The sequence below is a fragment of the Myxine glutinosa genome, chromosome 1, assembly GCF_964187855.1.
Source record: "Myxine glutinosa chromosome 1, kmMyxGlut1.1, whole genome shotgun sequence".
Lineage (NCBI taxonomy): Eukaryota > Metazoa > Chordata > Myxini > Myxiniformes > Myxinidae > Myxine > Myxine glutinosa.
The window spans coordinates 255,718,448-255,741,062 of record NC_136261.1 but is presented as its reverse complement, the minus strand read 5'-3'; the positions used below and the strand labels follow the sequence as shown (position 1 = coordinate 255,741,062).

At 46.5% G+C, this 22,615-nt stretch overlaps 1 protein-coding gene across 1 annotated transcript; it reads left to right on the top strand.

Annotated features, from left to right (window-relative positions):
• The first annotated feature begins 14,076 nt into the window (after positions 1 to 14,076).
• LOC137436582 (uncharacterized) lies at positions 14,077 to 15,856 on the top strand. Its single transcript, XM_068130514.2, has one exon. The coding sequence runs from the start codon at positions 14,197 to 14,199 to the stop codon at positions 15,184 to 15,186; it is 990 nt and encodes a 329-aa protein (XP_067986615.1). The 5' UTR covers positions 14,077 to 14,196; the 3' UTR covers positions 15,187 to 15,856.
• Positions 15,857 to 22,615: the final 6,759 nt, after the last annotated feature.

Sequence of the window (22,615 nt, the reverse complement as noted above, 5' to 3'; positions counted from 1 at the left end):
CCAGCTCCGGGGCGTCACAGCAGACGACACCATGTACTTTTACATGGTCGCAGCCCTCGGGCCCGGCACTGCCGCCCGCGTCGTGTCCTTCTTTCAGCACCCGCCGGGCGCCCACAAGTATGCGGCGCTCAAACGACTGCTCCTCACCACGTTCGGGCTCACGGAGGCCGACCGCGCCGACCGCCTCCTTGACCTTCCTGCCCTCGGCGACACACGACCGTCCATTCGGATGGATTATATGTTGTCCCTTCTTGGCGACAAACGCCCGGATTTCCTTTTCCGAGCGCTTTTCCTCCGCCAGCTACCTGCGTTCGGCCATAACGGAACTCCGCGCCCTGGCCAGAGGTGGACAATTTTTTTGCGGCCTGCGACACGCGGCCGACGTATAGCGCTGCCGTAATGGATCCCGGTGCCGAGGCTTCAGCGCCGAACACGCGGCCGACGTATAGCGCTGCCGTACTGGATCCCGGTGCGGAGGCTTCAGCGCCACGCCCCCTCATGGCCACTGCTACAACCCGTCCACCACCGCTGTCACGACCGACGCGGCAGCCACCACCGGGGCAAACCTGGTGCTATTATCATGCCAGGTTCGGCCGCAAGGCTAGGGCGTGCCGCCCGCCGTACTCTTTCGACGGGTCGGGAAACGACCGGGCCGGCGCTCACTTGCGGCCATGAGCGTCGGCCATTCCGGCAGCCTCCTTTTAATCACAGACACATCGTCTGGTCGTCGATTTCTGTGCGACACTGGAGTGCAGGTAAACGTCCTCCCTGCCTCCGCGTCCGACAAGCTAGCCGCGGGCCGGGGCCCCGCCTTGCTCGCCGCCAATGGCACTCCCATCCGCACATTCGGGAAGCGTCGTCTCTCACTGCGGTTCGGGGGGCAGCACTTCCAATGGTCTTTCGTCACCGCCAGCGTGCCAATGGCCTTGCTCGGTGCGGATTTCCTTTGTGCGAATGGGCTGTTGGTGGACGTTAAGCGCAGACGCCTCGTCCAGGCCGAAACCTTCAGCTCGCTCGCTTGCTCGCTGAGCGGCTTGTTGAGCAGCTCACTGAGCGACTCACCGAGCGGCTTAACAAGCGGCTTGCTGAGCGGTTCCGTCCCAGCGAGGTTGGTCTGTACGCTTCCGGCAGCGGACGAGTTTACCCGCCTCCTCGCCAGTTTCCCGGCACTCACGCGGCCCACCTTTTCAGCGGTGGCCATCAAACACGGGGTGGAACACCATATTCCCACCGTCGGACCACCGGTCTACGCCCAAGCGCGCTGCCTCGACCCAACGAAGCTCGCCATTGCGAAAGTGGAGTTCGCCACGCTGGAGTGGCTGGGCTTCGCCCGGCGCTCCAACAGCGCATGGGCCTCACCTCTGCACATTGTGCCCAAGCCTGGCGGCGGATGGCGGCCGTGCGGTGACTACCGCCGGCTCAACGATGCCACCACCCCCGACCGCTACCCGGTCCCGCATATTCAGGACTTTTCCGCCCGGTTGGCAAAAACGACCATTTTTTCCAAGGCGGACCTCATCCGGGGCTACCACCAGGTCCACGTAAAACCGGACGATGTACCGAAGACGGCCGTTATAACACCTTTCGGCCTCTTCGAGTTCTTGCGGATGCCTTTTGGGTTGAAAAATGCGGCCCAGGCGTTCCAGCGGCTCATGGACAGCGTCTTGCACGACTTGTCCTTCGTCTACGTCTACCTGGACGACATCCTAGTCGCGAGCGCATCCCGGGAGGAGCACCTGCTCCATCTCCGCACGCTCTTCGAACGCCTGGGCCAGCATGGCCTGATCATCAACCCCGCGAAGTGCCGGTTCGGCGTCACCGCCATCGACTTCTTGGGGCACCGCATCACCAGGCACGGGGCCATCCCTTTACCGGCCAAGGTGGAGGCGGTCAGGAGTTTCCCGCACTCCCGCACGATCAAGGGGCTCCAGAAATTCCTGGGCATGGTGAATTTTTATCCCCGCTTCGTGCCCCGTGTCGCCCAGCTCCTGGGCCCCCTGCACGAGGCCCTCCGGGGGAAGCCGGGCAAAGGGGATATCGCCTGGATGGAGCAGATGGACATGGCGTTTGCGTGCGCGGAGCTGGCCTTGGCCAACGCCACCATGCTGGCACACCCGGCGCCCGATGCACCAATCGCCCTCACCACCGACGCCTCGGACTACGCGGTGGGCGCGGTGCACGAGCAGTGGGTGAATGGTGCTTGGCAGCCGCTGGCGTTTTTTAGCCGGCAGCTCCGCCCGCACGAACGCCGGTACAGCACCTTCGATCGCGAGCTTCTCGGGCTCCACCTGACGGTCCGACACTTCCGCCATCTTCTCGAGGGCCGCCCGTTCACAGCCTTCGTCGATCACAAGCCCCTTGTTTTCGCGATGGCCAAGGTTGCCGAGCCGTGGTCGGCCCGGCAGCAACGTCACCTCTCTGCCGTGTCCGAATACACGACGGACATCCGACATGTCACAGGTAAGGACAACCCGGTGGTGGATTGCCTTTCCCGGTCCGTCGCACATGCGGTCCACCTCGGGATCGACTATGTCCGGATGGCGGCGGACCAGACCGCCGACCCCGACGTCCAGGCCTTTCGGACCGCCATCACGGGCCTCCGCGTCACCGAGGTACCGTTCGACGTCGCGGGCACTGCCCTCTTGTGCGACGTCTCCCTCGGCCGGCCTCGCCTCATCGTGCCCGCTGGCTGGCAGCGCCCGGTTTTTGACGCCATCCACGGCTTGTCCCACCCGGGCACGAAGGCCTCCCAGAAGCTTGTCGCGGCAAAGTTCGTCTGGCATGGCCTCCGGAAGAACGTCCGCGACTGGGCCAGGACGTGCCTCGCGTGCCAGCGTGCGAAAGTCCACCGCCACACCCAGGCCCCGTTGACCCCGTTTACGGTGCCCCGATCGTCGGTTCGACCATGTGCACGTCGACTTGGTGGGACCTCTCCCCCACTCGCGGGGTTTCACCCACCACCTCACCATGGTGGACCGCACCACCCGGTGGCCGGAGGCCGTGCCATTGGCGGCGACGGCTGCGGCTGACGTCGCACAAGCTTTCATCGCCACTTGGGTTGCCCGGTTCGGCGCCCCCTCGGACATCTCATCCGACCGCAGCCCCCAGTTCACCTCGGAGCTCTGGGGAGCGGTGGCGCAAGGGCTCGGCGTCAAGCTGCACCGCACCACGGCCTACCACCCCCAGGCCAACGGCCTGTGCGAGCGCTTCCATCGCTCGATGAAGGCCGCGCTCCAGGCCAGCCTCCGCGATGGCAGCTGGGCCGACAGGCTCCCCTGGGTCCTGCTGGGCCTCAGGAGGGCGCCCAAGGACGACCTGCGCGCGTCCTCGGCAGAACTGGTCTTCGGACAACCACTGCGGGTACAGGGCGAATTTATCCCCGACTCCACGGCACCTTGGTCCGCGGCGCAACAGCGCTCCACCCTTCAGGAGACCGCCAGGAGGTTCGCCCCGGTGCCGACGGCACACCACGGTTGCCCATCCTCACACGTCGCCCCGGAGCTTCGCACGCCGGAGTACGTTTTTGTCCGGCACGACGCCCACCGGGCACCGCTGCGGCCCCCGTACGACGGGCCCTTCCACGTGCTGGAGACCGGGGACAAGCAGCTCACCGTGGACATCGGCGGTACTCCAGATCGTATCTTTGTGGACCGCCTCAAGCCAGCCCTCCTCGACCTGGACAACCCCCCCACAAGCAGCTCTGCCTCCGCGTCGAGGCCGCCCCCCAGCGGGCAGACCCCCGGCACCCCCCACCCCTTCTGTCCCGCCACCCCCCAGCCCTGCACGCATCGCCAGAGGGCGTTTCGGCCGGGTCATCCAGCTTCCCCGCAAGCTCACCCTTCAGGTGCGCAGGAATTCTGGGGGGGGCGCGTGTGGTGGACACAACGTCAGCGGGTAATAATTCCGTGCACCAGTGGGCGATGCGAACGACCGGGCGTGGAAGCACGGCTCGGGCCACGCCCGGAGCAAAGGCGTCATGAGGCGCAGGGTTGAACTGGAATGCATGCCCCGCCTTTCGGCCGACCGGCCACGCCCGAGGGCAAGGCGTGGCCTCGGGACATATACGCGGGCTCGAAAGTCGAGCCCGCCCAGTGCTTACGTGCGAGCATTGAATAAAGGTTTGGTTTTGTTCAACGCGTGGTGGCCTACCCTCTTGGCAAACGAGTTGTGTGTGCATAGCACCACATGGTATTCATAGAATACTTACCCTGCGCAGTCAACTTGTGAGCTAACTCTTCTGTTTTTGAACATTTTTTTTCTTTGATCCAATATGGCTGCAGACCACGTGAGCGATGACATCATAAATTTATATTCTCTTATATAATTGTTGCATCGATCACGCTCATTACATTTCAAACTGATCAGATTAAGCGTTATCCCTGTCGAATTATAACGTCATAATTATGGCACCAATGACGTCATTGTTAACAACACCTATTCCCCATATGGAGTTCTTTACAATGAGCCATGTTTCAATTTTTCCCAAGAAGCGGTTTTGGAGATATAGAGGTGCAACATTTTTCGGTTTTCCAAGATAGCGCTTGTACCACATGACCTATGACGTCGTGATTATCATTAAAATATTTTAAATGAGGAGGCGCTCATATGGAGAAAATTTCGTGTCCATCAGACCAACAGTTGCTGGAAAAAAAATCATAATGATCGGATGGATCAGTGTTGTATTTGTCGAATTATGACGTCATAACGAAGGCACCGATGACATCATCATTAACATATCTTATTCCCCATGGGGAATAGTTGACAATGAGCCAGGTCTCAATTTTTTCCATGGAGTGGTTTCAGAGATATAGAGGTGCAAAGTTTTTCCAAGATGGCGCCGGTACCACATCACCGATGACGTCATGATTATCATTAAAATTTTCTACATTAGGAGGCATTCCAATGGTGAAAATTACGTGCCCATCAGATAAACAGTTGCTGAGAGAATATTCACATTGATCAGATACGTGTTGCACTTGTCGAATTATGACGTCATAACGAGGCACAGATGACATCATCATTAACATATCTTATTCCGCAAGGTGAGTGTTTGACAATGAGCCATGTTTAAATTTTTTCCATGGAGCGGTTTCCGAGATATAGAGGTGCAACTTTTTTCGATTTTTTCCAAGATGGCGTCTGTACCACGTGACCTACAACGTTATAATTATTATCATTAAAAAATTCTACAGGAGCCGCACATATTCTGAAAATTTCGTGTCCATCGGTCTAACACCATTTGCACCATCTCTCTGGCTCCGACCTCACCCTCTCTGACCACTTAGCCATCACTCTGACCATCAACATCCCCGCCCCAACACCAAGACGTTATCGCACTATCACCTTCCGTAAGCTAAACGCTCTTTCACCTACCTCATTCTCATCCACCCTCTCTGAAAAAATGTCCACTTCTCCCTTCATTGACCTCCACACCCCTTCCGACCTCACTGACTACTACAACCACACTCTCTCCTCCTGCCTTGACCAGCTTGCGCCTGTAAAAACCAAAACAGTTTCTTTCACCCATTCTGCTCCCTGGTTTACCCCTGAACTCCGCCTGATGAAAACTCGTGCTCGCCAACTTGAAAGACTCCGCAATAAAACGGGTCTCACAGTTCACTCCCAAGCCTACAAGGACCACCTACAACACTACAAAGATGCCCTCTCCCGCGCCCGCTCAGCCTACTACTCTCAAATTATCCACTCTGGCTCCGGAAACCCAAAAGCACTCTTCTCGACAATAAACAAACTCCTCCGCCCCCTGAACACCACCACCCAGTCATTCGCAGTAGACAACTGCATCTCCTTCCTCTCTTTCTTCCAATGCAAAATTGACAACATCTACAACAGCTTGACGACCGCCGCACCCGCTCCCCCTCCAACCACCTGCCCCCCCCTTGTCCTGCCATCCCCTGTCTCGGTTCTCCCCAATCTCCCCTACTGACCTCTCTGAACTCATCATAGGAATGAAAACTGCCACCTGCACTCTTGACCCCATCCCCTCCAGCTTTGTCAAGGCCTCCCTCCCTGCTCTCTCTCCACTTATCATTGCAACACTAAACTCCTCCCTGTCTACAGGCATCGTCCCACCTTCCCTCAAAATTGCTGCTGTTACCCCCATTCTAAAAAAACCTGGTCTAAACCCTGACACCCTAAACAACTTCAGACCCATCTCCAACCTACCCTTTCTGTCAAAAGTTTTGGAACGCGCTGTAGCCACTCAACTCAAACATCATCTCTCTGCCAATAACCTGTATGAAACATTCCAATCCGGATTCCGCTCCAACCACAGTACTGAAACTGCTCTCCTCAAAATCACCAACGACCTTCTCCTCTCCTCTGATGCTGGCAACCTCAACATTCTCGTCCTCCTCGACCTCAGCGCTGCCTTTGACACCATCGATCACACCATCCTCCTCACCCGACTTGAATCCACCTTTAACGTTACCGGCACTGCCCTCTCTTGGATTAAATCATACCTCTCTGACAGACGCCAGTTCATCTCCATCAATAACTGCAAATCCCCCACTGCTCCCCTCCCCCAAGGTGTCCCCCAAGGTTCAGTTCTTGGCCCCCTCCTCTTCATCCTTTACCTGTCCCCCCTCGGTCACTTAATCCGCCGTCATGGTCTCCAATTCCACTGCTTCGCCGATGACATCCAGCTTTTCATCTCCACCAAGTCCGTCTCCACCGACACCCACTCTATCCTGACAAACTGCATCACTGAAATAAAATCCTGGCTTCAAATCAACTTCCTCAAGCTTAACTGTGATAAATCTGAAATAATCATCATTGGCCCAAAAACGCTCACAAAATCCACCCATAACTTTGCCCTCAACATCGACGGTATCCCAGTATCCACCTCCCCTCACATCCAGAATCTTGGCGTCATCTTTGACCAAACCCTTTCCTTCGACAAATACACTAAACAGATCACAAAGTCAGCCTTCTTTCACCTGAAAAACATTGCCCGTCTCCGCTCATCCCTCTCCTCCACGGCTGCAGAAACCCTCATCCACGCCTTCATCACCTCCCGTCTGGACTACTGCAATAGCCTCCTCTATGGTTCACCCTCAAAAATCACCAATAAACTCCAATACATTCAGAACTCCGCTGCCCGTCTACTCACCCATTCCCGGACCCGTGACCACATCACCCCCGTCCTTTACAAGCTTCACTGGCTCCCCATCCCCCAGAGAATCCAGTGCAAAATCCTCCTCTTGACATACAAAGCCCTCCATAACCTGGCCCCATCCTACCTGGCTGACCTCCTCTCCAGACACACTCCCACCCGCAACCTCCGCTCTGCTGGTACCAACCTCCTGACCCCCTCCATCCGGACCAAATTCAGATCCTGGGGGGACAGGGCCTTCTCCATCGCTGCTCCCACCCTCTGGAACTCACTACCTCACACCATCAGAGACTCCTCCTCACTCACCACATTCAAAACATCACTAAAGACCCACCTGTTCAACACTGCATTCAACATTCAACCCACAGCATCTAACCCCTGACTATCTCTTCTCCTTCTCCCTCCTTTTGCTTTAAATATTTCCCTATTGATTCTTGTCTTTTTGCAATTGTTGTTTTCATGTATTGTTATGCATTATGTTTTCCACTCTGTCAAAGCGCCTTTGGGCTTCTGGAAAAGCGCTATACAAAATAAATGAATTATTATTATTATTATTATAACAGTTGCAGAGGAATTTTTGTTTTATTCATACTGATCAGATTAAGCGTTGTACTTGTCGAATTATGACGTCATAATTATGGCACCGATGACATCACCATCAACATATCTTACTCCCCATGGTGAGTACTTGACAATGAGCCATGTTTCAATTTTTTACATTGAGCGGTTTGGGAGATATGGAGGTGTAACTTTTTTCCAAGATGGCGTCCGTACCACGTGACCCATGACGTCATAATTATGAATATAAATATTCTACAGGCGGACGCACTTCTATGGTAAAATTTCGTGTCAATCGGGCCAAAGGTTGCCGAGAAAATGAATTTTTAAAATGCAGACACGTATGCAATTGAATGGTTAACCTCACTTTTCGCTTCGCGAGCCCTCTTTCGCTTTTCAGAATGCCCTCCTACACCACATCATGAGAGTGGCCTATCAATGAGGAATATGAACTTCCAGTAAACAGCCCAGTCGCAAGCTTCCCACGCCAGAAGTATGGGGATGGACAATGAAGATCAACTGGTGCCCTGTGTGGATTACTCTCCCAGAAGCGGATAAAGTCTGCGCAGAGCTCATAAAACACGTTTGCAACTCTGGACGAGGTTGTACAAGACGCAAATGCGCCAAATCCAAGCTACCATGTCCTGACCTTTACAGTTGCAAATGTCAAACGTGAACTCCATTTTCACTTTAAACACAGCAACGTCATCTGGACTTTAAAATCAACAAAATGACCCAAGTTACCATTTCCTTCTACATATGTGTTTGGCGCTGAAACACAGATTTGGTGCAATATAAACATGCACGAACGGGTACTCATGAAATAGTTTGATGTTGATTTTTTTTACAAGGTAACTTCATAAGTGATGTTATAACCATAAGATATTTTGCAAGAAGAACTTTTCAGAAACAAAAACAGTATGCAAAATTAAAAACATACGAATCTGAGTCACGACGGCGATTTGAATAACACTGGCCAGATGTATCAATATAGTTTCGTGACATTTTTGAGTATTGCCATAATCGTGGTGTTGTTTAAGCTTCCCATCCATCAGGTTTTTTGTAGCTTCGTTTTTTTTCTGAACAAGTGACCTAATGCGATGTTTGTGTGAAAAAATGGTGCTTTTGTCCGGCGCGTAGCGATATATTTCACGAAGCCACTGGACGAAAGTGCATTTTTATCTGCCCAACACATCCATCCACCAAACTTTTTCATCTCCCCTTCCAAGTACCCCATCACAACAATGCATTCACCCCTTAGTTCTGTGTGAATTTCAAATAGCCATCTCTTTGTCAGAGTATCAACTGAACTTTAATTGTGAGAAGGTGTGAGGTTGAGCACAGGTAAAGTTTAAAATAAACAAGAAAACAGCTTTTAAAATAAAAGTTAAGACAAGAAAAAAAATCAAAGGCAAGCAAGGTTTATGTTTTTTTTTTCCTGGAAGTTTTCTTCCTGGAATAGATAGCCGCACGGCTGCACCGATCGCTGCACAGCTGCACCGATCGGACTCGGTGACCTCGGACAAAGACCTTTTATAAGGACATGGGTTGAATCCCTGCTTGAGAGAATGCCAAACCCTTCCCCGCCATCACGGTCATCTCTCCAACTCACAATCCCACGAGATATGCGGAAAGGACGAACCAAAACCAATTATCTTCCTTTTGATTCATATATAAACATCATTAAAAGTAAATAATGACCTCAGCCAAAGTTCAAACGACGTGAGTTTAATCTCTACATGAGATAATTCCACATAGCTATTTGGGCGGTGTATAAGCCAACATATCGCTGTCTCCATCAATATTGCCAAGGCCGTAACACCTATCGGCTAAAAATCATTTTAACTGTTGACTTGGTAGTTTTTACAATGAAGGAAACATTAACAATGTTGTTAAAAGTTTATATTGTGATTAATTTGTGATTGGAGTTATGTTGTTTGGAATGAAAAAAGAGATATCGAGTTCAAGTAAATGACGACATGCCGTGATGGTTTCTACTTTCTAAACGTGAACTTCGCGGATCGCCATATGCAGATTCACCACGGACCCACGATCGATGTTTCTACACGTGAACGTACCCGTTTGATTGCGAACGGGTACGTTTTTCATGGAAGTCCTTCACGAACTTGCTGTCCATGTCTGATGTGCGACTGAAGGTGCTACAGGAATGTGGAATTTATTGGTTTCATGTTTAGCATTCGCCATATCTGCATTGCTTGTTTGCTTCCGGCTTCCCACCCATGCGTAGCACGGGTACCTCACAAGTGTTTAAAATTGAACTTTCACTCTTAAAAAAAAGAAGAATTTGGTTCAAATATTTTGGTGTGAAAACCTTTGTATTACATAGAGCTTGGTGTTGGTAGTGGGCTGGCAAGACAACCTACAGGTACGCACACTCACCTCTAACCTATCAAGCCTGGGTTTGAATCTCAGTCCAGCTATAAACTGTCATCCTGATGTTTCTCACGCAGAGCGAGGAATGGGTGTGTGTTCCATCCATTGGTAGGATTTTAAACCGGGTGTCCCATCTGTTAACACTAGTCCGTGGACAGTGTCCCATCTTTGTCCCAAAGTTCCCACGGTGTCCTTCTCTTACAGTAGGCGAGGTATCATGGGCACCCAGAGCAAATTAGGAAATTTTGCCTGGACTGTGGATAGCAAGTAGTCTGGTCTTGGAGGTTCCTTAACACCTGGTTAACATGCTTGCTACCTTAATGTGGGGTTGCTTAGGGCAGAAACTTCTGGAATGCAAAAAAATTGATGAGGTGGTTAGTGTTTCATGGGAACGCCCTTATTTGGATAGGAAGGGACACAAATACATGTGAGGTTGTTAAAATTATGTTAAAAGTTCCAGTCATGGACTATATAGTCCTCATTGAGGCTAAATATAAGAGCTGCGTTGATAGAAAAGTGAAGAAAGAGAGAATAGTCTAAGAGTTTTTGCGGAAGTAAAAAAAAATCTGCTTTTTGAAAAGGGGAAGTTTACAAGTGTTTGGAAAGACATGAGAAGGTAAAGAGTTCCAGAGTTTGGCAGTGGAGGGGAAGAAACAAACATCATAACAACCCACCCTTGAGTTGCCAATGGTCACACAATAATCATGAGATGTCGTGGCTTGTCGGGTATTCCGTGATGTCGCTAATGGCGGAGGTACACAAGCAGCAAGTTCTCAGGAGCAGAAACTGAAACAGAAATATGAACAAATGCTTTTGTTTCATTAATTATGTCCTATCCAGAAAAAATATTAATAGAATTACTAACCTACCTCATACGATCAAGAATTCAAATCAACGTTTAAATGATAAAATCCATTATTGATCTTATCTGGCAACACAGAGACTTTGTGCCCTCTTGAATCTGACAGCGCACTCAGTGTTTGTTTTTCATGAAAGGTTTGTATTGTAATTGAATTCCCCACCGCCTAGTATTACAGTATACGCACAATGGATGAGAAATTCATCTACTCTGTTCTATGAATGGAAATAAAGTCATTTTTATCCATGGTCTAGGCTCGTGGAAGAGCTAGGATACAGAACAGATCAGGACACAACATAATAAAGGGGAAACACCAACAGCAGGGCGGAGGGAGAAGGTAGACGGAGATGGACAAACAATTGGATGCAGGTGACAGTGAGGGGTAGGGGAAAACACAAGGGGTGGACAAGCTGGATTAATTGTTAAAAAATTGGGAGGGGTTGGGTGTGGTTTAACAGGTGCACAAAAGATCTTCGTTTTGGATGGGGGATGACTTGAGATGGTGGTGAACAGCTGTCTTGAAGACCCAGGGGGAGGAATTGTATCGAAAAGAGTGTGGAAGGTGAGTTACACAATACACAGGCAGGAAGAGAGAGGAATAAATGAGTGGAGGTGAGCAGTGGTTCTGGATTTAAGCAGTTTCACGACGATGGAGAGCATTTTTTAATGTCGCCCAGGTGACAGTTGGTTGCCCAGTGAATATGATTTCAAACTAGTAGGCGACAAGGTTATTAATCTTTAAAACTGTTTCTCAAGGCACGAAGTATGAAGCAAATTATTGACTCGACACGAGATGTTGTGGAGGGACTTTTCTGGGAGACCTCTGTCACACAATTCTATGATGAAGTCATCGGAACACTTTGTTTGTGGAAATCTTCCTGTACCATGTGATGTTGCAAGTGGCACTGGAAAACTGTACCATCTGATGACGATCTCTGTGCCTGGAACTGTGTTTTCCAGGGATGGTGCAAGTTTCATTACCTGTCACTGACTCCTCATAGTAATGGACCTGAATGAGCTGTTTCATGTCACTATTCTAAAGGGCCCTAAACAGTCAAGCTACTCGAGAGAGGCCATTAATAGTCAGATGTCCATCACACTCAACAGCACTGGGACTGGGATGGCACACTTTGATCCACAATCGGCAGTGGCGACATTTTTACAGAAGAGTGCCGATAGTGTTCCGGACAGACAACTCTACCACAACCGAAACTTCGTTAAAAAAATGATTTGCTGGAGACAGCACTTTTTTAACGATTATTTAGATGATTTGTCTGTATTGAGCACTCTTGGTTCTCAGTAACCCTGTAATAAATATTAGTGTTTTTTTCTTTCAAATCACCACTGTTCTTGACTCTTGTCGCCCAGTGAAATTTGCTTTAAAATTCTCTGCCACGAAGGGGTTGCTGGTGGACTGTGTGCTTCCAGCAGATACTATGGGCGGACAAAGCATGGAGAGGGCAGAAGGTGCAAGACCAGAAATGAGGTGGAAGAAGACAGAGAGACCACCGACCTGTCTGTGATGGTTAAATGACAGGCCCATAGACTCAGCTTCATCCAAAAAGATTCCAAAGATCTTGAAAGCCTTGGTTTCCACAACTGAGAAAGATCAGATGAGCAAGATCCAATCTGAGCAAGATGTGAGGCAGGAGAGTCAGCCCAGAGGGGAGAGCAGTACTCCATCAAGCTGCGGATGAAGGCCTTGTAGGTGGATAAGCTTTAATAATGGTAGCATATGGTCTAGTAATGTACTTGGTATTAGATTAAATGGAGGTGGCTTTTCGCTTTCAATATGATTTTTATTATGGCTATAGATAGGGAAAGGATTCAGACCTGTGTGTATGACAGGGTGCAGGTGAAAGAGTGGGGAGGGGATGGAGTTAGTTGGAAGTCGAAAATGTTTGACCAGTCAATAAAGATTGCCCACAACCTTGGAATGACCTCGAGTGAATCAATCATTGCTGTTACACGGATTATAGGTCTTTCGTAAGCATTCTCACCTGACCATCTCACCCCAGCCTGTAACTCTCAAAGGTGTGGGTACATTATGTGATGGGGAGCAGGGGAGGGGAAGGAGGGAAGCACGTACTCTAGCCTATTACTATTGTTAATATTACAAACGTTGCACCTTCCCAAATACTGTATAACAATCAAAATGTAATTAAAATATTGATAAAGTAACTTCAAGAATTTTTGATAATTTAATATTTTGGTGTTTTAAGGAGAATCACGTCACTATTTTGACTTTCTTTCACCCTTAAACCCTCCAACACGTGAAGGTAATCTCGCGAGATATTGCGTGAGGTTGGAAGAAAAATCGTGAGCAAGATCTGATTAAATATGAAGATTGGAGATAAGTCGACAATATATGCCGTTTATTAACTTTAAATACAATGTTATCATTATGATAATGTAAAAACATTGCGAAACGTTGTTCTTATGAATAAAAAATATTTTGGAGATTGCAAAGGAAATGGAGTATTCAGCTAAACTACAAAACATTCACTATATACCCCAATTAAACTCCAACTGTATTTAAACTCCAGCAAGCTCAATGTGGAGAAAAATCGGAAACTTGATATAATATATGACAACGTATAATAATGTAATTCAACAAATAATAATACCACCTAAATCAGGATTAATTTTACCTGAGCCGCCATCCCTTCACAGTCACACTCCCGCAAATAAAATGGCGGCAGTTAGTGTAAAAAAGAAATAAATCTGTTTCCTCTTTCTTTGTCACTTTAATAATCTTAAGCTTTGATTACAGCCAAATAGTACTTTGACTGTTAATTATTACAAAAACATTTGTGAATAGTAGATATGGACTGAAATGCTTAAATTTTCGAAAATAATTTCTTCAGGGAAAATATTCCGCCAAAAGGATGGACTGTACCACTTTGTCACTCGAAGGGGGGGAGGAAGGCGCTCTAACGCTTCCTGATAGTAAAACGTTCATAAATAAATCGTTGCTTTCTTCAGATTATTCATCCTAACCATAAATTATGCTTGCTGGATAATATGTAATTAATATTTGCATTTAATTTAAAAAAAAAATACTTCGCGGGAAGTAGCACATTTGTCTACCTCGTGGGTGTGGCGGCTCCTTTTTCGGTTTTGGTATCGGCCCGACCACCCGTCCGCCATTTTGTGGCACTCGAGGGGCGCTACTCGCTAGAAGCGGCGGTTTGTGGGTCTTTCGGCGCTTGGAACAGAGTTCGCGTTTTACGGGGTGAGGAAATATAGAAACATGGTGAAAATTTTCGTTGGGAATCTGCCAGATTTCTGCAGGCCGCATGAGCTGCGCGAAGTGTTCGAAAAGTTCGGCACTGTACGCGAGTGCGACGTGCTAAATAATTTCGCTTTCGTGCACATGGAGGGCGAGGAGGCGGCGCGCAAGGCCATCAGCCAGCTGGACCGCACCGAGTTCCAAGGCCGTAAGCTGTCCGTGGAGCTCTCGACGTCCAAAGTGCGCAACGCCGTCAAAATATTCGTGGGCAATGTCGACGAGAAAGTGGAGCCGAGCATGATCAAAGAGAAGTTCGAAAAGTTTGGCAACGTGGTCGAGTGTGACATCGTTAAAGATTACGCCTTCGTTCACATGGATCGCCCTAAGAACGCCTTTAACGCCATCGCCGCACTCGACGGTTCGGTCCTCAACGGCAAAAAGCTGCGCGTCCAACTTTCCCATACTAACGCGCCACCCGCCGGACCGCCGTTCGGAGGGATGGGGAGGGGTGGTGGTGGACCTCGCCACCCTCCACCTCCTCCTCCTCCCCCTCCTCCAGGTTACGGGCCGCCAGGTGCGTTGCACCCGCCGCACATGGGTCGAATCCCCTCACTACCACCACTACCGCCTCTACCGCCGGGGGGTCGCCCGTCGACCCGTTGGGCCGGCGCTTCGGCCATGAGCCCGGCGGAGCGAGATTACTACTACTACGAGCGCTACCCGCGCCCTTACGACCCGTACGAGCGACACCCGTTGCCACCTCCGCCTCCGCCACCTGGTCACTTGACCCGCGAGGTGTACAATCGCCGGGCGTTGTCGCCGCCGCTGGGGCCGCCTACGTCGCTCTATTACCGAACCCGGGAGAGGAGCCCTCTGGGCAGGCGCCCACCTATGACGGCCCCTGTGTACGGCAAGCGTCGACCACTGAGTCCTCCGCTCTCTCGCTACGACCCGTACGATCGCTACGTCGGCGGAGGCGCCAATGGCTACGGCGATCGGAGGGCTTACTAGGGGCTCGTGGACCCCTCGCAGGCGATAGTATCGTCTCCACCACGAAGTGGCTCGTCGCCCGCTCTCTGCCGTCAAAAACTGGCTGTAGGTTCATTGGGCGGTGACCTTTCGTTTTTGAGAGTTACCTTTTGCCGATTGTTGTTTCCTCTTCTCCCCCTACCCCGATTGATGTGGCCGTAATAGACGGGTGGCCTTAATGCGGAGGGGTCGCTCAAAAGTCGGGGTTTAATTCTTTCTCGACTACATGATTATTCTGATCGCCCGCCTGCTTGCCCTAGCGACTTGGTTACCTGTCGGGGCGTCGAGTCCTCTCCGCGCACACACCACCTGAGCTTACTGAGCCTCCGCCTTGTCCTTTACCTGACCGCGTTGTGCTTACCTACCTTTCTGGTTACTCCTTTCTTGCGTATGCAGTTTGTCCGGGAATGTTAACGCTTCTTGCTTTATTATTTTTTTTATTAAATTTTTTTAGTATTAAATTCATTTTTCTCGTAAATTTCGCTGTTTAGGGGGAATGTTCTTTGCCGTAAAGCCCAAGTCCTTTTTTCTGACTTGTTAGCCTCTGATTGATAATTACATTGGTTGTTTTAATTGCTTTTTGAGTTGAGCCTTTGTAACTTCCATGAGCATGTACTCCCTTTTTATTTTCAATGAAGCAAACGTTGGATGATCTGACTATGATTGAGTATTTTTCTGCAAAGCTGCAAAATGCATTGCACAATTCACCACCTCACACCTGCACCATCGGCAGGTAAATGGACCCGTTCACGCGATTACCCACTGACCCCCACCCCAGTAATTGTCCAACTAGGTTAGCAGGACTTTCCGAACTACTTCTTCTTCTTCTTTTAAAGGTCGCAATTATTAATTATTTCCACGTTATTGTGGGGTCGGCCAGGGGAAGCTCGGCCCAAGTCTTTCACGAGCTGGATGGCCAATATTCGACTAAGGTTAGGGCAGGTATTTTTGGAATGTATTCAGGATGCCGGCGATAGCTTGCCTACTCTTCACAAAGGACACCATGCGATCTTTATTGTCCACTCAACTAATGCTGGCAGACCAGACCCACTTTTAACGTCCATCTGAGGGACGGCAAACACATTGATGAATTACCCGACCTGTGAAACACCGGAATGACAATTTATACCTGGGTCAGGATTCAAACCCTGGCTTGACAGGTAAGAGGTGAGTGTTCGTACCTCTAGAGCTCCACTATGCCACCCTGCCAGCCAACTTTATTTATTTATTTATTTATGTGTATATATGTGTATATATATATATGTATGTGTATATATGTGTATATATATATGTATGTGTATATATGTGTATATATATGTATGTGTATATATATGTATGTGTATATATGTGTATATATATATGTATGTGTATATATATATGTGTATATATATATGTATGTGTATATATATGTGTATATATATATATGTATGTGTATATATATATGTATGTGTATATATGTGTATATATATATATGTATGTGTATATATGTGTATATATATATATGTATGTGTATATATGTGTATATATATATATGTATGTGTATATATGTGTATATATATGTATGTGTATATATGTGTATATATATGTATATATATGTATATATGTATATATGTATATATATATATATATATATATATATATGTATATATGTATATATGTATATATGTATATATGTATATATATATATATATATATATATATATATATATATATATATATATATATATATACATATACATACATATACATACATATATACATATATATACACATATATACACATACATAATTATATATACACATATATACACATACATATATATACACATATATACACATACATATATATACACATATATACACATACATATATATACACATATATATACACATACATATATATACACATATATATACACATACATATATATACACATATATACACATACATATATATGCACATACATATATATACACATACATACACATACATATATATACACATACATATATATACACATATATACACATACATATATATACACATATATACACATACATATATGTACACATATATACACATACATATATATACACATATATACACATACATATATATACATACACATATATACACATACATATATATACACATATATACACATACATATATATACACATATATACACATACATATATATACACATATATACACATTCATATATATATATACACATATATACACACATATATACACATACATATAGATACACATATATACACATACATATATATACACATATATACACATACATATGTATACACATATATACACATACATATATATACACATATATACACATACATATATATACACATGTATACACATACATATATATACACATACATATATATACGCATATATACACATACATATATATACGCATATATACACATACATATATATACGCATATATACACATACATATATATACACATATATACACATACATATATATACACATATATACACATACATATATATACACATATATATATACACATACATATATATACACATATATATATATACACATACATATATATACACATACATATATATACGCATATATACACATACATATATATACACATATATACACATACATATATATACACATATATACACATACATATATATACACATATATACACATACATATATATACACATTATATATATACACATACATATATATACACATACATATATTCACACAATTACTAATTTCCCTTTGACCATTAAAATAAAAAGTTCATTCCTGTGAAATAATTGATTTAAGAGTAATCCAATCCTTTTCTAGTGAATGCTAAAAAGTTCCTGTTGATCCTCCATTCATGTACCACACTAAAGTCCAAAGCATCGGTGCTGCTGAAGGAGTCTCCTGGTAAAGGTTATTCAGCGTGGTAGCAGTCAGGGAAGAAATTTGGAATTTTTATTCATGGTGCGGGTGATAACTTGTCTATTCTTCAGGAAAGACGCTGAGGAATTTTTATTTTGTAAACATCTGCCAGCACTGTTCGTTGGTGGACGAGTTGTCCGGTTTATCGGTTGACAGTTTATAACCTGCATGAGATTCGAAGCTGGCCTGGACGGCTCAGCGGTGAGTGCACGTGTACATCCTGCCAGCCAGCCCCCTGTTTGTGTAAGACAAGTTTAATACGAGCTTCCATTGTGTTGCTTTGAATATATTCTGATGAAAAGTAAAAAAAACAAACAAAAAAAACTTTTCTTTATTTTGAACGTTTCACGTTTGTAAACATTATTACATCACACAGCTACTTGGCGAAGGAAGAATTTGTCTTGGTGAGTATTGTACTCGTCGGATATTTTTAGATGTACATCAGACATATTCTCTTTCCACTTGGGTTCATCAATTTATTATGTACACCAAACTGGAATTTTAACCCCAGCCTTCCTCCTCTCTCTTTTGTCCCAAACGTTTTCCTTCTCTATTATCTTAATTCTGTTCTCGACCTTCCCTTCAGTACTGATCCCTCAACCTACAACTCCTTTCTGGATTTTTTTTACTTCTTCACTGTTTCTGTCGATTGCTGCTTATGTTATGGTGGTGGAATTTCCATGGCATATAATTCCCAGTTAACAAGATGGCGGACGTTCCATGCTTGCTTCTTTACTCATATTATCAATACATTTTACTAGATGTCAAGCTTCCTTGAGTATAATTGAAACAGATCCCTACCAGGAGTTGGAATCCTCGATTGATTGAAGGCGGAAGGAATTTGTTCAGGGTGAATTTGCCTAATCTGTGTGAGACACTATGGGATCTTTAGTGTTCATCAACGACCGGGATGCTGGCAAACGGATTCTCCAGCTTAGCATCTTTCTGATGGACAGTGGACCCTGATGCATTGCCCTGCATGTGAAACACCAATTTTATAGCTGCGGCGATATTCAAACCCAGCCTTGACAGGTCAAGGTGAGTGTGCACACCTATAATGTATCCTGCCAGCCCAATGAGTGACACATGTCCAGCTGTTAGTGCAAAGATCTTGTACTTGAACTGGTATGTGGCATACAGCATAGCCAACTTTGCTTAATGGTGACATTAAGTTATGGTCTGAGGTTATGTTCATGTTTGACAATTTCAATCTTTTTGTTTCATTTGACAACAGATGATTCCACCAATTATAGATATAAAATATCGACATTATTTGTCTATTCACCATTTCACTGGTAGTAATACTAATTGAGCACAAGTATGAAATGAATTGATCAAGAATAGGTTCTGAGAGTGAACACCGAAGAGGATTCTGGCATGACATAGCATTGCTTTTCTACATCATGAGGTTTACAAGTTCCAGATTATGCTCTCGTTATTATAATATGTGAGACGGTATCCGCGACGACCATTCTTGGACAAACCCCATTTCAAAATTGGCCTCCAAAGCCAGTAGCCAACTGGGCAACCTCCGTCGTACAAAGTCCTTTCGTGGCACACCTGAATTCCTATCCACTTACAAGGCTTTCAAATACAGCTTGATGGAGTACTGCTCTCCCCTCTGAGCTAGCTCCCCTGCATCACATCTTGCTCAGCTTGATGCTGTGGAAACCAAGATCATTGGAATCTCTTGTGCTGAAGACGAGTCGATGGGTCTATCACAGTGGTTCTTAACCTTTGTAAAGGCGCCGAACCCTAAAGAAACCCACCGAACACTCGCGGAACCCCTCAAATTTGACCAAAAAATTAAGAAGAATAGCATCTTAATGTGTTTTCTGTTCTTCTTTTTGGGAGGCGATCTGAGAAATGCGTGGTTTTGTTTTGGCAAGGGCCACCCTCAAATCAACAGTGGTTCTTAACCTTTTTAGAGGCGCCGAACTCGAAAGAAACCCACCGAACACTCGCGGAACCCCTCAAATTTGACCAAAAAATTAAGAAGAATTGCATCTTAATGCGTTTCTGTTCTACTTTTCGGGAGGCGATCTGGGAAATGCGTGGTTTTGTTTTGGCAAGGGCCACCCTCAAATCATTTTCGCATGCAAGCCTACTCCTTTTCTTTGTTTTCAGGTCCACCAGTTTCGAAAACGCATGCTCGCAGAGATACGTTGTAACGAACGGCGTGAGGATCTCAAGGGCAATTTTAGTGATGTGAGGATACTCTTCCATTTGGCGGCACCAAAACGTTGAGAGCGTTGTGCCGAAGAGTTGTTATTGAGTCTGGCTCTGCTGAAGTTTGATGAGGCCGTCGAGGTATTGGTCGTTGACATTTGCCGTTGCAGCGTCGAAAGTAAACGGCTGCCGCACCCATGCTGGGTATTGCTCTTGGTCGGGGAAGTAGCCGTCGAATGACTTTCCCAGCTCATCCAGGTGCGTGGCAATCGCTTGCTTCAGCTGCCCCGGTACAGCAGTGCCTCCATCTTCAGACTCATCTTTGATCCCGCTCACACACTCGTCCAGTAGCGAAAAGTTCTCGAAGTTGTCGTTCTCTGTTCGCTGCCTCCACAACGGTAACCTCTTTCGGAAAGCGCTCAGCTTTTCTTCAGATTCGATGACATTCACTCCACCACCCTGCATCTGGCAATTGAGATGATTGAGTGCGTCAAAGATGTCAGCCAAGTACGCCAAGGCGAGGATGAACTCTGACTCTTGGAAGTGCGTTGCATGGCAATGCTGGTGTTCTCACAAAAACAGGGCTAATTCTACAATCAAGGCAAAAAGACGGCTCACTACCTTCCCTCGTGATAACCATCGAACGTTAGAGTGGTAGAGAAGGACTTCAAATTCAGAGCCGATTTCATTGCACAGCTCTTTGAAGATGCGATGATTCAGAGCATGGCTTCGCACGTAATTCACAGTTTCATCGACTATTTTCAGAACATTGGCCAGTTTTGGAAGCAGGGTTTTTGATGCCAGCGCGTGTCTGTGCAGGACGCAGTGCATGACGATGATGTGTGGTGCATCGGCCTTCACCAGTGCTCCAAAACCGGAGTTGCATCCCAGCATGGCTGGAGCTCCGTCCGAGCAAACTGCAGACACCATGTTCTACGAGAGGCCGTTGCTTCTGGAGAAGTCGTCCACAAGCTTCTTCACGTCAGCTGCCTTCGTCATTGTTGTGAGAGGCTTTCAGAACAGAAAGTCTTCCTTGATCTCGTCGCCTTTGACATAACGCACAAATAAGATGAGCTGGCTCAAATTCGAAACGTCGGTGGTCTCGTCGAGTTGAAGGCTGAATTTCGTCAGGCTCGCGACTAAATCTGCAAATACCTGGGCGAGGATGTCGTCGCTCATGTCATCGATTCTGCATCTGATGGTGTCATTTGAGAGTGGAACGAGAGGCAACTTGTTTTCAGCAGCTTTTCCCAGCATGATGTTGGCCATCTTAAACATGGCCGGTTTGATGAGTGTCTCACCAACGGTGTGTGGTTTGCCCTGCTTTGCGATCAGGTACGCAACTTCATACGACGCGGTGAGGATCGGTTTGTCAAATGGAATGAAGCCGAGAGTGGGCAAGGTAGCACTTGCGTCGAATCGGACTCTCTTCAATTTGAATTCATCCAGCGTTGCGTCTTTGTACTGCCCCTCGCAGTGCAGTTTTTTAAAGTGTTCCTGTAGTTTTGCTGGTGCTAGGCTGGAGTTGCTCAACTTGACATTGCAAAGCATGCTTTGAGGACGCTGACTTCCGTCCCGTTCCGTCAAACACGTGAACCTGTACCGCATGTAATCCTCCGACCACTTCCTTTTTTGCTCGTCATACTACAAAAAAAAATAGAAGTAACAAACTGATCTTAATTGAGTTCGGGCAAATAATTATATGACAAAAATTAAAAAAGGAGCATGGTTAAATATAATCAGTACCCCTCTGAAAACAGAAATTTTAACGAAGAAAACATAACTTATAGTTACGATGATGGGATTTATTATCTACTCAACTCTGTCACCTCAAATCCCATTATAATATTACATAGAAAACTGTGAATTGTTAGTTTTGAATTGTGACCAAAGGAGTCATATCACCTCCACCTAATTTTCTGAGTAATGCAATCATATTTTATAATCACCATCCACTTTTGACTTTAATATAACTCTGAACCTGCCCTGCATATCCACAAACATTTCCAACTTACTTTTCAATTAATCAGTAACTCCAAAGTAAGGCGCGACCAATGACGCATGGCACATGGCAAGATAATCGAGGCTACTCACTGGAATTCCGAACACCTGCAAAGTCCAAAATCCAGTAAGTAAATAAGCAAGTAAGCACCATCAACAGAATAATTAGCAAGTTGCTCATTGATTCAACTTACTACAGTCAGTGTGAAACAACTTATCTTAAAAACAGACCAGAGAAACCATGAATGAGATGGGAATACAATTACAAATAACATTTCC